The 16,428-nt window shown below is 39.0% G+C and overlaps 2 protein-coding genes across 3 annotated transcripts; both read left to right on the top strand.

The window, feature by feature from the left end:
• The first annotated feature begins 6,007 nt into the window (after nt 1-6,007).
• Nucleotides 6,008-8,928, top strand: LOC133715656 (tubulin-folding cofactor A). Of its 2 annotated transcripts, XR_009849151.1 has the most exons (5): nt 6,008-6,166; nt 6,657-6,814; nt 8,411-8,497; nt 8,579-8,744; nt 8,784-8,928. XR_009849151.1 is itself a non-coding variant. In XM_062142254.1 (4 exons), exons 2-4 carry the CDS (start codon nt 6,662-6,664, stop codon nt 8,681-8,683), a joined length of 345 nt encoding a protein of 114 aa, XP_061998238.1. In that variant the 5' UTR covers nt 6,008-6,166; nt 6,657-6,661; the 3' UTR covers nt 8,684-8,928. The 2 variants fall into 2 exon arrangements, 1 of the variants encoding a protein (XP_061998238.1); XM_062142254.1 differs by having other exon boundaries at nt 8,579-8,928.
• LOC133716469 (general transcription and DNA repair factor IIH helicase subunit XPB1-like) lies at nt 8,717-15,766 on the top strand. Its single transcript, XM_062143177.1, has 18 exons — nt 8,717-8,824; nt 9,927-9,996; nt 10,086-10,251; nt 10,366-10,588; nt 10,676-10,732; nt 10,968-11,111; nt 12,223-12,303; nt 12,437-12,524; nt 12,985-13,322; nt 13,422-13,497; nt 13,589-13,782; nt 13,955-14,118; nt 14,232-14,304; nt 14,615-14,728; nt 14,975-15,055; nt 15,176-15,235; nt 15,355-15,438; nt 15,508-15,766. The coding sequence occupies exons 1-18, from the start codon at nt 8,717-8,719 to the stop codon at nt 15,628-15,630; spliced, it is 2,244 nt and encodes a 747-aa protein (XP_061999161.1). The 3' UTR covers nt 15,631-15,766.
• The last annotated feature ends 662 nt before the right edge of the window (nt 15,767-16,428 follow it).

Below are 16,428 nucleotides of genomic sequence, written 5' to 3' on the forward strand. Positions count from 1 at the left end.
TTGTTGTTTGTGACTTTTTTGAAGGTGTCCATGTGGACGAAGGGGTCAGACATGCCGCTGTAGTGTGACATTTTTGGTGTCTTTGCGTGTGCTGGTCTGACGGCCTGCAGGATCCTGGCGGTGAATGGCCCTGGTCTGGACGTAAAAAGCGGATTTGGAATTGGCGCTGGGGCGCCTGCCTCCGCCCTCATTAGCCTTTGCTCCAACTGTTGAATCCTTTTCAGGATTAGGGCGGTGGCATCACCAACGGGCCCCACCTGGAGGTTCCGCTGGACCAGCTCCTACCTGGGGGCAGGCGGATTACCTTCAGTTCTAGCCCTAGCTGCCGAGCGGTTGGTGTTTGGTTGTGATTCCGCTTCCTGCTCCATCATTAGGCGGGGCAGAGGAGGTGGGCCCATTATTTCTAGTGGGTTCAGCGGTGCCTGCATCTGTATGATTGGTACGGGTACTATTCCTCCGGTATTGGGTCGACTGCGTCTGGTGCTCCGCGATTGTTCTCTCTGTGTTGTGTTGGCGTTTGCCTCCAGTGCCTTTTTTAATTCGTCGAACTTTGACTTCAGCGTGGCCACCTGCTTTTGGGCCTCCGCCTTCTCTCAGGGTTCTTGTTCGCGCTCCCTGTTTGCCTTGTGGAGGTCCACCAATGTCAGCTCATACATAGTGGCGAGGTCCTGGGTCGGTGGGCGACTGCTGCCCGGTTGGGTCTCCGCTGCGGTTGGGTCAGTGGGACCTGGGATGAGCCCTGGGACCCCACGCTAGGGTTGGCTGGAGTGTTGAAGAGTGCACGGTTAACATTAACCGCTGGGTTAATGTTAGCCGCGGGGTTGGTGGGATGGGGATTGGCGGTTTAATCCGCCTGCTTCTCAGCGTTTCCCCCGCTACCGTTAGTCATAGTGATTGTCGTGGTGGGATGGTCCTTTGTTCAGAGGTTCCCACAGACGGCGCCAATGTTAATGTCTAAGATTTAGCGGTAGCTAAATCTTGGTTAACGCTGATCCGATGGGCGGATCGCTACTTGTGATATTCTCAGGGCTTCCGCTACCTGTCAAGTAAAATACAAAGGGCGTCAGAAGGAGAACGCGTTGGGCGGTCTTCTCTTCTCCGATGCCTAAGTTAGTCAACGTATTTATGTTGACAAAGTAACAGTAGGTAAGTAGTAAATGCGTAATTAATGAGGAGAGATGATAGAACCTTTTATAGATGAGGAGGGAGTTGATCTTCTCCATGTTTTCGATGTGGGACTGATATGTTTCAGTTCCCAGTTTCTGGAGCTTCTAATGTTGTCTTGGCGCGGAGCGTGGCGGCGCGTCAGCGATGCTCTGGGGGTAAGCCGGGGCTCAGGCGGTAGCCTGCTTGGCTGTGCTTCCGTGGGTCACTCCTTTGGCGGGAGTTGGTACTGTTGGTGGTAGCATGAGCGTGGCTCATTATAGCTAATTATGCTTGCAAATGCCTATGTAAGTACAAAATGCATGTGAGCACAAAACGCCAAATCCATTTATTAAATAAACATTGATCTTCAATCGCTAAACATGCTCAAAATCAATCAAACTAATTAGACATAAGTCTGGTCTCATCATCGGGGATTGTTTCATATTAGGAACCACACAAGTAAGCCAAAATATTTTGGAATTTTCAAAATTTTCAATTTTTATGGATTTTTCAATAAGGATAAACAAATAAAGAAAATGATAAGGAATAAAATTACTTAGCCTTACACCTCACACTTAAATCACACATTGTCCTCAATGTGCTGTTATGAACAATTGTGAAACATGTGCAAGGCACACGACCAAATAATAACTTCCACATGCTAGTCAACACAATTTATTAACAATAACCATCGGCCTAACAAGCACCTCACACTTAAAACATCATATAGTCCTTAATGTATAATGAAGCTATTAAGATCCTATCAATGTTTTGGGGAGCATGCATCATTAAGGCAGCAACTAGCATTCAAAACAACTAAACTAACTACATGGCAAGAGAGAAAGGGTAGTCACCTCACACTTGAACTTTGGATAATCCTTTCAATAAAAGCTAAATCTTTTATGTCTTATCCATTGACCAAGGGTGAAATAACTCTTGAAGCCACAAATTTATTAACATAAAAACATATAAACACAATTAATCATGCTTAGGAAAGATAAAAGTGAGAGATTGGAAAGCGCAAACTCTTTGAAGATTCTCCGTTTAGCTCCATAATGCATAATTAGGTGATAACCACATAAGGCCAAGTTAGGCACTTGCCATCCATTAAGTTCCTTGCACTTAGAACCAAAGATACCTCACACTTGGACTTGAACACACTAACCGTGCTCTCGGCCACTTCACCCTACCAAACTCTGAAGCTTCATCTTGGTTTATTTTTTCTTCATTTTGGAGTCCACCAATCCGGATTTAAGTTTAAGGACATTAACAAGATCCAATGTAACTCAAATTAAAACTTTAACAATTTCTAGAAAATTAGAATTTGTAAGTAGAAAAGCAAAGGGAAAAAGGAATCCATATTTGGGTGTTGTCTAACACTCAACAGTTCGGTAACTCCTCATGAAATACGACCAGGTAAGAGTAGGAAGAGATTTTGGTAGAGCCGAAGCTCACTTGAATACACTTCTCTCATTCAAACCTTACCTAGACATCATATATCCAATCGGATGAACCTAGCTGTGAAGAGTGAATAAACTCGACGTTACAAATATGAAATCCACCTGTTTACTTAAAAACTACAAGCTCTAATCAAATTCTAATTTAAAGAAATAAGCAACTAAAAGGTGAAATTCCACAAGTACTAAGCAAATAGCAAATAGGCAAGACTATTTTCATCATTTTCAACATGCTCAAATTTTTTTTTTGTTAGTCCTTCTATTACCAAAATTTACCAATTTACTTACCCAAAGTACTTATAGCAATTTTGAAAATTAAACTACCACACAAAAACTACCAAATAATTAAAGAAAAAACAATTAGAAATAGGTTCTCTAGTCCCACGGCAACCTAATAGAGATTGAGTTTTACCTCAATCCCCGGCAACGGCGCCAAAAACTTGTTGAGGACATCATTGAGTATGATAGTGTATGCAAATTTATGGATGATATGCCCTACTCCCAAGTATAGGAGGTCAAGTTTTAGTAAAGGGAAAAAGTAAAGAGTATCGTACTCAAGGGATTGAGTGACTCTACCCTACCTACATCACCATGAAAATAAACCTAGAAAACACATGTAAAGTCTACCTTTTTACAAGTTCACAACCTTAGCCCTTTGGAAGCTAAAGATCATGAGGATGATATTAACAATTGTGGTAGTTGTTGAAGGATGTTGTATTCTAGTGTGCCTATTCAAACTAGGGTTTATTTTCTAGAGTTGTAATAGGAGAAGGTTCTAGATTTCCTAGTTATATTCAGATTCTATTACCTTATATGTACTCTGTAAATCCCTATATAAAGAGCTCCTATTATCAATAATAGAACACACAATTTCTCTCAAATCATATTCTCCTACAACACGTTATCAGCACGAGCCCTAACCCTAGCCCTAAAAAAACCAAAAACCTAAAAACCCTAAACCCGAAAAACTTCCTTCACCACAAACTGCCGCAAGTCCCTAGCCCTTGCTAGCCATGCCGTGCGCAGCCCCTGCGCACCCGTGTGCCGCCGTTGCCTGCCGCCGCTACCAATGCCTGCCGCTACAGCCGTTGTTTTTTGCCGCTGCTGTTTTCTGCCACTGCTGTTGCTGTTTTGCTGCTGCTGCTCCTGCTGTTTTGCTGCTGCTGCTGCCCTATTGCCGCCGCATAAATACGTGTGTGTTCTCAAGCCCCGAATCAACAAGCCTTTAAGATTAAGGTTCCTGCTTTCTTGTCTTTTAAATTTCTTTATTTTATTAGGGGATTTGCAACCTCCTTTCTCCTCCATCCCACCTTTCTATAACGTGGGTTCGATTATTTAATAAGCGTAATTGTGGGGATTCACGCTATATACGAACTAAGAGCATTCGTGATCGTAGGACTAAGAGCGTCCTAAAGCATCGATCTTTGACCATATTAAACATCATTGTTTCGGTCTAATCCAAATAAACTTGGAAATTGATTTCTTGGTAGCATAACTTGGAAATCTTATTATTAGTGATCGTGGAAGTTTTTTACTCCGATACTAATCTATTTCTTCTTCTTATTTTCAAGATGTCGAATGAACCAAGACTTGAAATCCGCTGAACACATGAAATCCAAGTTTGAGATGAAAGATCTTGGGAGAACACGATTATGTCTTGATTTGGAACTTAGCATCGTGTTGATAGATGCTTAGGCATTTTTGACAAGGTCAAACCCTCAAGCACCCCCATGATCGACCGTAGTCTTGATCCTAAAAAAAAATCCTCTTTGTCCGAAGGATGATGACGAAGGTGTCCTACTTGAGTACAATAGGCGCATTATCGTACTTAACTCAATGCACAAGACAAGACATCTCATTTGTAGTGAACTTGTTAGCTAGATATAGCTTTGCGCTAAAGCGACGCTATTAGACTGGTGTAAAAGATATCTTTCGATACTTGAGATGTACGATTGATATGGGATTGTTCTATCCCTACAGAGAGATGATGGATTCGGACCCATCACACAGGAACGCCGCCAACACTTGCATGCGTCCTTCATCCCCATCCCAAAATGACATTAGTGTTTTGGAAGGTTTTGCTGATGCTGGGTACCTCTCTGACCCACACAAAGGTCATTCCCAAACTGGTTATGTGTTCACCATGTGTAAGACCACGATATCTTGGAGGTCTACAAAACATACCCTAGTCGTTATATCTTTGAACCATGCAGAGATTATTGCTCTTCATGAAAGGTTCGTGAATGTATATAGATTGGATCCATAATTACGCATGTTCGAAGCAATTGTGGTTTGAAGTCTACCACAGATGAGCTTACCAGCATTTATGAGAATAATGCTGCTTGCTTTGAACAAATGAAGCAAGGCTACATCAAATGCGACAACACCAAGCATCATCAGCAACAACAGACTCTGCTCAAGATTAAAGTAAACTAGGTTCAATCTGAGGACAGTATGGCAGACTTGTTCACTAAGTCATTGCCCAATTCCACTTTCGAGAAACATGTTGGTAGCATCATTTGCAGAAGTCATCCGAACTCCCATGACCGTAGTCATCAAGGGGAGATGCAGACATTAAGGGGAGATGTATACATGTATGGCCTTGAAACGTGAAGGGTGTGTTGTGTCCTTTCCCCCTTCGACTGAGGTTATTTTTGTCCCACATAGTTTTTGTTACTCGACAAGGTTTTTAATGAGGCAACGAGATGAGCACCACGTTTGGGCGACACAAAGGGAAGTGTTCAAGTAAATCCAGAATATGTGTCTGGCCCAAACTCTAGGTTACTTGCTCTAGTTGTAATAGGGTTAGCGTTAGAGATATTCGTAGATATCCAATCAATGTACGATTACCTTTCCATATACAGCTCTGATTCTAGGCTTGTAATCCTCTATATAAAGATGCCCCTATTATCAATGAAAGCACGACTCAATTCTCTCCCAATTTCAGTTTTCTTTAAACAGATGTCACTTTTTCGGTTTTTCCTAAAATAATTTGGCGAACAGAAGTAAGGGCACGTTTACTAACTTGGAATGTGAGGGAATGATTACGGGGTAAAAACATTCATTCGTTTACTAACACATAAAGGAATCGGAATGATTCCGGGTAAAAGAATTTCTGCGTTTACTAACACATGAAGGAATCAGAATGAATGTAGGTTCCACCTCCTTATCAGGAATCGATTCCTGAATACTCAGGAATTTGATTACAAATGGGGGAGATGAGTTTAGGAATCAATCATCCAGAATCAATGCCGATTCCGTTATTCTCTCATTCCATTTGTCTCCGATTAATCATTTCCAATTAAGTAAACGTATCATAAATGCGATGCGTGATCCCCAATCGTATTTGAAGATTTTTAATTTTGTGGACGCGAACTTCAAAAAAAAATAAAAAAGGTCACATAGACGCAAACTCGCTCTTCACCGCAGTGTAAAGTGACTATTGCAAAACAACTCCAGTACCCGGAGAACAGAGAAAAGCAGTTGCGTAACTTCTCATCGCCGGGAAGAGGACGGAGGACGCGACAGACGCCGGCAACGCATCCCGATTTCAGGACTCTCAGGTAATTCTTACTTCTATCTCAGATCTTAACTCGCTTACTTTCACGATCCACTGATGTCTCTGCTCTGCTGTTCAACTCGATATGCATATCCCATTTTAGCTTCTAATCTTGTACCCAAGTTCAGTGAATGGGTATTTGGTTTAGGGTCTTCAATAGTCAAACGAATTTGGAATGAAGGTGAGATATAATTTTGCAAATTAAACTAGTTAGAAATTGCATTGGGTTGATGATGAGTGGCATCTGCTAATCAGTTTCATAACATGATGATATGTTATAGAACTTGTAATATGCTATAAAATGTGGGAACTGTTTATAAGACAGATGATGTTTCACTAGAAAGTTCTTCGTTGCAAACTGAAAGATGTAGTTTCGCCGTTCCCGAATGAGAATCTTTGCTCTGCACTTGGTATTGATGGAAAAGAAAGCCCAATTGCGATAAGTTTGAGTTTTGTGGTTTTCATTTCTCTCAAGAAATGGGTTGTTTTGATAGGTGATATGGCAACTCTAAGGAATCTGAAAATCAAGACTGGGACTTGTAAACGCCTCGTTAAGGAGTTTCATTCTTATGAGAAAGAGGTTGGGAGAGAGGCTGCGAAAACAGCAGACATGAAGGGGAAAGGAGCTGATCCTTATGACCTCAAGCAACAGGTATGGTTAATTGTTATCATGCAACCGATGGCAATATTAAGTTGGCATTGTATCTTCTGTAATCCTATGTGCATGAAACTTTTGCTGTCATGCAGAGCTTTGATCTTTTGAAAAGAACAAACATGAAAGTCTGTGCTAATATAAATTTGTTATTTCTTAAGTTAAAGCATTCTCCAACTTTAGCAGAATTGGGATTAAACCGGTCTATCAGTTTTTTACTTATCATCTCCTGAGACTCTTCATTTTGCAATGCTATTGTGATTTGTTGCATCGGTAAATGCTGTTCTATCTGAGTCAAGGATCATCTCTTCTTGGCAGTTTTATGAAATAGATGTGTTTCAGACCTTTAGGGGAACTTAGTACTGGATATTAGTTAGAACTTTCTTGACCTTTCTCAAACAACATACTAGGTTTTCATGGTGTTTTTCTGCATGTATTCTATTTCCATATCTGTGGCTATTGGAGCCTCATAATGTTTGAAAAGAGATGTAATGTACTGCTGGCCCCAAATAATGGATGTGGAAAATCACTTGTCAAGTGAGTGCTGATGTCAACGCTGTTAAAGAGATTTAGGGTTTAGCCGTCCCATGCCATTTCTTCACAACTCTGATTATTTTAAACCATTTCACACCTTAAACCATTGATCTCTACTCATAGGATCTCTTTTTGATCCTCTACAAAATGCAAATGGCGTAATGTAAATTTATTTTAAATGGATCCCAGTCAGAAGACCCACAATGTCCTTCCTATTTCGCTGGGGTCTTAGTACTAAACCCAGATAGCAAAATGCCATACTAGGAAGGTGACAGTGGTGTTGATGGTTTTGTTCCTGTTTGTCTTACGAGGTGGAGAAGTTCCAAAGAGTTTTAGCTGCCTGTTAACTGTTTTTTTTTTTTTTTTTTCCCTCCTTCTGTCATATAGAACAGAAACCTTGATGTCTCTGATAAGCTTGCGAATATTAGTTATTCCAATTGTAGGCAATCTTTATGAGCAGTGTCTATAATTTGTCTTCAAGCAAGCTTGTTATATGTATGTAATGATACTTGTTTGTAGATAGAAAAGTATAATCAGGTCGGAAACATCACACACGAGATAAATAAAGGATTTTTCCAGTAATAAAAGGAATGAAACATTTGTGGCTAATCAGTAAGATGTCAATTGACATACTTGACCTGTATACTGTACATATGCATGTAAAAGTGAAGACCTATTTGTTTGCTTGCATGCGTGTGGTAGGTACACTATAGTGATTAAAAGTTTCTATTACTGAAGAATAAGGTTGTGCAATGCACAGAAGGCTACAGGCCCACAGCATATACTCTGAGGATTGAGGAATGTGGATATGGCTATTATTAGGTGCACTGTTACTAGTGCAGAATTAAACTGCCTTGATTGCTTTTCATTGCTGTTCTAATCGGTCAATATTTAAATGTACAATTACCTAGTAGATTGTATATTGTTGGATCTAAAGTTCATTGACTCAAATCCTTGCTCTGATTGCAATATGAAAGTTTTGCTACTTACTAAGGACTCCATTGATGTAGTTTCCATGTGTTGATTTCCAATTAAATTCCTCTGTTCTTGATTTTCTTACAGGAAAATGTGCTGGCTGAATCAAGGATGATGATTCCCGATTGTCGAAAGCGCCTGGAGGCCTCACTAGCTGAGTTAAAAGGAACTTTGGTATGTATATAGGTCCTGATTATTCTTACTTGAAATTTCAGCTCTCTTCCCCAGTTTGTTAAGCAATGCAGTTATGTTCAGGCTGAGTTGGAAGAAGAGTTGAACCAGAAGGAAGGCCCTGAAATTGAAGAAGCTCGGACCATTATTGCAGAAGTTGATAAGTTGTTCCAGACAACAGAAGCCTAGTCTTCCAGCCTTTGTAACAGTTACTAACTTTCCATGGTTTTCAATCTGCGCAGACTCTGTGTGCCCCTAACAAAGGGAGACAATGAACATGATGCAGTGTTGCCTTGCCATTGTGTTCCAAGGAATCTTACTCTCCTGCCTGTATTGCTACTTTAAGCATATGTACTGAACTGAAATTTCCTGGGTGTTCACTTTCGGTTCCCATTGACAATCTTGAAATCTCAATATCCCAATCTTGGATTTAACAGTGTAGAAAATGAACGCTTGAGGAGGATTAAGTTATCCTCACTGAGCTGGTTAGCTTTAACATCCTTATTCCTTCCTGCAGAGTTTAGGGAAATATTCAAGCCAAACTTTCTGAAACCCGATGTCTCTGAGCTTCTCTTATACTTCAAGCTCATCCAAGCTTTGTTGAACCTCTTTCTGTCACTAGTGTCAACTAAAATATATATATACACCAGCAGATGCTGCTGTATACCCACAGAAATTTCTTAATCTGGTTCAAATCCAGCACTGTTCCAATTTCAAATCTAAAGGTCAATATATTCCTAACTGAGACCGAGTATTGCTGAGTTTAGCTTATTAATAACTCTCTCTTCTTCTTTTTTTTTTTTTTGTGTGAGCTTATTAAGAACTGAGACCTATTTCTTTATCGAAAATGCAAATGCAATTTGTAGTTTAATCAAATTTTTTCACGACCTACCCTCTCAATATTAATAATAAGCAGTCGTAATTTAGAAAAGTACATCCATCAAAGAAATGAACCCTGGTGCAGTGGTGTGTCGATAGGTATATACTATAGTGCAAGACAGAGAAAATAAATATAAATAAATTTTTTGATCCGCATACCTATACCCAACCAGAAACAGTCGGGTCGAGTTGGACTCGGTAAAACCCACGTGCTGCGCACGCACGAGTTTTCTTTCCGATCCCTATATATTAAACCTAGAGCATTTCAAATTTCCAATCTCCCTCACAAACCGAAGAACACAGAGAAACACCAAAACCCTAAAAGCTAAGAACAATTCAAATGGGACACGGTAACTCTCCAATTTCGATCTTTTCCTCCTTTCAAATTTTAAGAGAAATTAATTCTAGGTTGCAATCTTCCAGGTGACAAAGACCGACCCAGTAAAAAGCTCCGACTCTCTATCAAGGTTTTTTTTTTTTTTTTTTTTTTGAAAATTTACTAAATTTTACGATATAGTTTTTGCTAATGAGATGATGTCGCATTGTATTGCAGGAAAAACCAAATGTGAAAAACGACGACGTACGCTACTGCAGCGGTGAGGAAGAAGACAATGTCCCCCATGGTATTATGCATTAACATTCACGTTTAAATTTTTTGGGATTATTGGTTGGAGTTAGGGTTTTGAATTCAGTGTAATGTAATGGAATATAGGTGGTGAAGGGAAATACAGAGATTTTACCAAACTAGAATTGAAGCCTGACCACCCTAACCGCCCTATATGGGCTTGCCCTGATGGCCGAATATTCCTCGAATCTTTCTCTGCTGTGTACAAACAAGCTTATGATTTCCTCATTGCCATTGCCGAACCTGTTTGCAGGTGCCTACTCTTGAGTTCAGTTCAGTTCATGCATGAACTTTTAATCATTTCGACTTTTCGTGCCTTTATGTTGTTGAGTTGATGAGAGCGGTATTATTTAAACTTGATTGATAGGCAAGAGTTGATGCACGAGTATAACTTGACCCCGCATTCGCTGTATGCGGCTGTGTCAGTTGGTCTTGCGACGGAGACCATTATTTCTGTGCTTAATAAGCTGTCAAAGGTCAACCTGCCGAGAGAAGTTATTGATTTCATACACGCTTCTACTGCTAATTATGGCAAACTGAAGCTCGTGCTTAAGAAGAATCGCTACTTTGTGGAATCCCCATTCCCTGAGGCAAGAGTTTTATGCTTTTACCTTTTTCAGTATGTCTTATGGGTGAAGATTTTGGTTTACATAGTTGTTGTTTGTAATGGTTTACAGGTATTGGAAATATTGCTTAAGGACGACTTTATATCTCAATCAAGGATTGCTTCAGAGGTCAGTACCTTGATCTGGATTGAAATTGTAGTTATATAGGTGTGTGTGTGCGTGTATTTCCATTTCACGAAGAAGGTATAGTGCATGCACATGTGTAGATTGGTCATTCTAGTATAGTTTAGCTAGCCATTCAGCTTTATTCACAGTATATTTTTCTATGTTTTCCTCCATATATATGTGAATGTGCTAAGGAACACATGTTTGGACAATAATGTAAATCTGAGTTCTTTTATAGGGTTCTCATGGAACTGGTGGTTTCACAATTAGCACAACAATGGGTGAGATTGGAGCTGGTCCAAGTGATTTGCTAAATGAAGCAGAATTGGCAGCTGCCGCTGAAGAGAAAGAAACTCATGCATTTGAAATTGATCCTTCAAAGGTACCTTGCCCTGTAATTTTAGACTAAAATCCCTGATTTCCCATTGTTACTTGCATATACCATGGTTGTTTGGTATCAGTATAATAGCATAGGCCCTCTCCCGTATTCTCTCTTCCTGAAACTGAAGCTCTAGTCTGCGTACTTCATGCTTCCCCATGTGATGAGCCTCATGCCAGCATAACTGACTAGTTGCTTAGACAGTTCTTTGTTTCAAAGGCATGGCACCGAGACAAGATGTTTTATGTCTTAGAAGGTGAGGCATTAGCCTTTTGAGATGAATTATTGTATATGAAACTCAAAATGCCCTGTGTTTGTCTATGCCTCTAGCTACCACTGTCTTTTATTGCCTTAATACTGAATTTAATGGTAAGAAATGTAATATAGAGCATAAGCCACGTTGACTTGTGGTTGATACATACTGCAGTTGAAACCACAAAGCACTTCATAGAAATTCAATGTCAAACTCAAGTTTTAGTTCAGAAAAATGGGTAAAGTTAATGCTAACACTAGAGCACACACTAGAGCACACATTAGGTCAACAGTACTCAACACTACCACAATAACTTGGATCTACCGAAGTGTTTTTAGACATACTGGGTTGCTACCAAATGTTTCCAATGAGACAAAAGCATGAGCTTCAATATTTGATTATATCCACTGGATTGCTGCTCAAATAGCCCCCAATGCAGTGCGTTCTTGTGAGTCAAGGGTTCCACATTCAGCAATGTGTTTTTAAGGTCAATTGGGCTGTATAAAGGGGAAATGAGTGGTTTGCAAAGTGGTGTCTTCCCTTTACGCATGGCGCACTGGTTGCCCTTTTCCATTAGGTGACGTACGCTTAAAGGAAAGGTGTAGGCATATTGGATTTTCCACTAAACAACCATACACGTCAAATCTGTCAGCCATTGTAACCGTTTACTGGAAATCTGATGGAGATGTGATTAATCAAGTGCCTAATTATCACTCTCACATTAATAACCAGATGACTAGATGAGCCAACCAATTGTGAAAGTATCTATTTGTTCAGATTTATTTTTGAGTTTAGTAAATCATTTTATACTTGGCTTTAGATCAGAAAGTTCTTAATGATACCTATTTTGTTTACTGACAGGTTGAGAATGTTAAGCAGCGTTGCTTGCCAGAATCTTTGAACTATCCCATGTTGGAGGAGTATGACTTCAGAAATGATACAGTGAGCTACCTTCTCCCTGCTAATTAACATTGCGATTCACTGATAAGAGACCATTCATCATCTAGGAGTTCCTTTCTTTCAGTTTACTTTTCTTTTGTTGGTGTCTAAAATTGTCACTCTTTCGAGAATATAGGTTAACCCTGATCTTGACATGGAACTAAAGCCTCAAGCGCAACCACGACCATATCAGGAGAAGAGCTTGAGTAAAATGTTTGGGAACGGTGTGTTCTTCTTTTTATCTTGTGTTTTAAAACAAGCTTCAAGCATATTTTGTTGATGTAATTTATTCAATCACCACCTTTACTCTGGGAAATTCTTTAAATCCTTTCAAATTAAGTATGCTTCAACCTCGGGCTGGACTTTCTGAAAGAAATTTTGGGAACTCTTTTAAGTTCATATATTTCTTTCAAGAACTGTACATGTGAAGCATAGCTTGTTTCCTGAAGATTTAAAGAAAGCATATATATCTTCCATATTTGAAAAAAAAAAAAAACAATTCGTCATTTTTCTTTTTAACATTGATCTCCTCCAATTCTCTTAAGTAGCAACCGTGGATTTTTATCGCCTCTTTTTCATTTTTGACAAGACTTTCATAGTGACTATAGAAAACACAAAAATAAACAGTCTTTAATATGGATGCTTATCATGCTTTATATGTCAACTGTATCATTTGATACTCAGGGAGAGCAAGATCTGGCATAATTGTACTGCCTTGTGGTGCCGGAAAGTCTCTAGTTGGTGTTTCTGCTGCCTCCAGGATAAGAAAGAGCTGCCTTTGTTTAGCAACAAATGCTGTTTCTGTTGATCAGTGGGCTTTTCAGTTTAAGTTGTGGTCAACCATCCGAGATGAACAAATTTGTCGTTTCACATCTGATAGTAAAGAAAGAATCCGTGGAAATGCTGGGGTAGTTGTGACAACATATAACATGATTGGTTTTGGTGGCAAGAGGTCTGAAGAATCTGAAAAGATCATTGAAGAAATAAGAAACAGAGAATGGGGATTGCTTCTCATGGATGAGGTAATTATATGATTTTCTGGGGTGGACTCTTTACTTGTAAGATGATGTACACTAACATGCATGCATATACAAATTGATTAGATCCTTCTGTTCATATAGGTGCACGTCGTTCCTGCTGAAATGTTTCGAAATGTCATCAGGCTTACTAAATCTCACTGCAAGCTTGGTCTCACCGGTATGTCTGATACAGCTTCAAGACATTGCTACACTTCCTCTTGATATTTTAATGTTTGGAATTCCTAATCTATTAATGTCTACAATTGCAGCCACACTTGTGAGAGAGGATGAGAAGATCACAGACCTTAACTTCCTTATTGGTCCAAAGTTGTATGAAGCAAACTGGTTGGATTTGGTTAAAGGTGGATTTATTGCAAACGTACAGTGTGCTGAGGTATGGTGTCCAATGACAAAAGAGTTTTTTGTGGAATATTTGAAGAAAGAAAACTCAAAGAAAAAGCAGGTGTGTCTATTCTGAAATTTCTCACTCTTATAGTTGAGCATCAAGGAGTAGCAATTTAATTACATGTGCCAAGATGTAGCATTTCTTGTCAAGCCTGTCAATGTTGTTTGTTGCTTTTGCGTTCATCATATGCTTGACTACTTTATTCTCTGAAAGACTTTTTTTATTTCAGGCACTTTATGTCATGAATCCAAATAAGTTTAGGGCATGCGAGTTTCTTATAAGGTTTCATGAAGAGCAACGTGGTGATAAAATTATTGTGTTTGCTGACAATCTCTTTGCCCTCGCGGAGTATGCAAAGAAACTTCGGAAACCTATGATCTGTGGTAGTACCAGGTTGTTCATGGACATTGTGTATTTAACATCTTTTAATTGTGCTGTGAATCTAATATGGACATTTTGTTTGGTCAACAATCTAATTCCGTCTTCGTTCTTGTAATTAATTTCAGCCATGTGGAGAGGACGAAAATTCTAGAAGCCTTCAAAACAAGTCAGGACATAAATACTGTTTTCTTGTCTAAGGTACTCTTGGAATGATATCCTCTTATATTTTCAAGTCAGAAAAAGTTGCCCATTATGTTTTAATTTTCTACTTCATGTGAAACACTCTCCTCTTTAACTTATCTGGGAAAAGAAATCACAATGCTTGTCAGAAATTTGTTGCACCATTTTTAACCGTCTTGAACTTTGAGTCGTCTTCTTGGATAACTGAATTTTATAATTTATCATTGACGAGTAGAAAGTTGATGAGCCATCTAATTTGAATTATTAGTATTTGAAGCAGAAAAACTTAATCTTATAGTAATGTTTGATCATTATATGTTACTTTCAGGTGGGTGATAATTCCATAGACATTCCTGAGGCAAATGTGATTATTCAGATTTCTTCACATGCTGGTTCAAGACGTCAAGAAGCACAGCGTCTTGGTCGTATTTTAAGAGCTAAGGTTTGTTTATTGTTATGTGCATATAATCATTGATTTCTTCTGATATTGAGATGATCTGGGAGTCCATTACAATTTTGTTGGTCGCTTGTTTGTCATTTTTTTACAGACATGCTTACGTCTTGGTTACATTCTTTCGGCATAAGATAGAGTTTTTCTTTTTTATTGAATCCGGAAATCAGATTAGTAGGCCTAGTTCATTAATATCGAACTTGTACTCTGTTATATAACCTTTGATAAGATAAACAGGGTAGACCTCAGGATCGGATAGCAGGAGGAAAAGAGGAGTACAATGCATTTTTTTATTCCCTCGTGTCTACGGATACTCAGGTATGCATTTATTATATTCGTAATGTGTTTGTGCCAAGTATTTTTAGTTTTCATGAGGAACTTTTTAGGTGCTATATTATTTATGAGCTTGAGATTGAGTTGTTATCCATTTGAATACAGGAAATGTACTTTTCAACTAAACGGCAGCAGTTTTTGATTGATCAAGGTTATAGTTTTAAGGTACACCAGCCTTGATCTATCTAATGACCCTGTAATGTGGGCATCGATCAGCTATCAGAATGTACCTCTCTTTGATCTCTACAGTTATCTAATAAAAGGCTTTTATATACCATTGACAGGTTATTACAAGCTTACCTCCTCCTGAATCAGGAGCTGATTTGAGCTATCATCGTGTTGAAGACCAACTGGCACTACTCTCAAAGGTCTCTATGTTTCATCTCTTTCAATTCTTTACTGAAAACTTAGATCTCTGACATGTTTATTGGTTTAAGGTGTTGAGTGCTGGTGATGATAAAGTTGGCTTAGAGCCGCATGAAGATGATGCAGATGAGATTTCCCTTCAGAAAGCACGTCGTTCAAAGAGACATCATTTGTTTAAACAACGCCGTGGCTGAGAACAGGAATGATAAAGTAAATAAATATCAGTGAGTCCGAGATTGACGCTTCTATTCATACTTCTGATGTATATGAGCAAGCATTAGTATGTTTTCTCATAAATCCAGTTTCCAAATTAGGGGAAGAAACACGTATTAAGAGCACATGCAGCCAAGTACCAATTGGTTGACCAATTGGATAGAAACGTGAAATGAGGTGATGCAGCGGGAGTGGATTGCTCGGGCAATTGGAGGGCCCCAGCTGCCCAGGCAATTGGGTGACTAATTCTCAGCAAGCGAATCGCCCGACCGCTGGTGGTGGGCTCCCCACTGACATGGCCTGCTGCCAACGGCTCTATCCTTTTTTTTTTTTAACTGATCCTCTTTTGCAACGGTCAATTAATTGCAGCCGTTGGATCATTCGATCCAATGGCTGCAATTAATTGACAAAGGTAACTTATTTTTTCACTTTTAAAAATAATTTGGAAGGTAAAAAAAAAATCATAAATGTTTTTTTTTTTTTTTAATTCTATAAATACCTACTCCATCACCTTAATTTCTCACACCAAAATTTTCAAAACTTATACCTCTCTATCTTCTTTCTCCATCAATTTTCTCTTCATTTTCTTCAATTACCATCCAACAATGGGAGATTCGGGTACTAATTGGCAAGTCGAGGAGCAAATTCAATTGTGCGATTCATGAAATAAAATTTCACTTATGTAATTTTAATTTCACTTATGTAATCTTAATTTCACTTATGTAATTTTAATTTTATGAAATAAAATTTTTATGCTTTGAATGATTAATTTAATTGTT

Source organism: Rosa rugosa, chromosome 6 (assembly GCF_958449725.1).
Source record: "Rosa rugosa chromosome 6, drRosRugo1.1, whole genome shotgun sequence".
In the NCBI taxonomy this organism is placed as follows: domain Eukaryota; kingdom Viridiplantae; phylum Streptophyta; class Magnoliopsida; order Rosales; family Rosaceae; genus Rosa; species Rosa rugosa.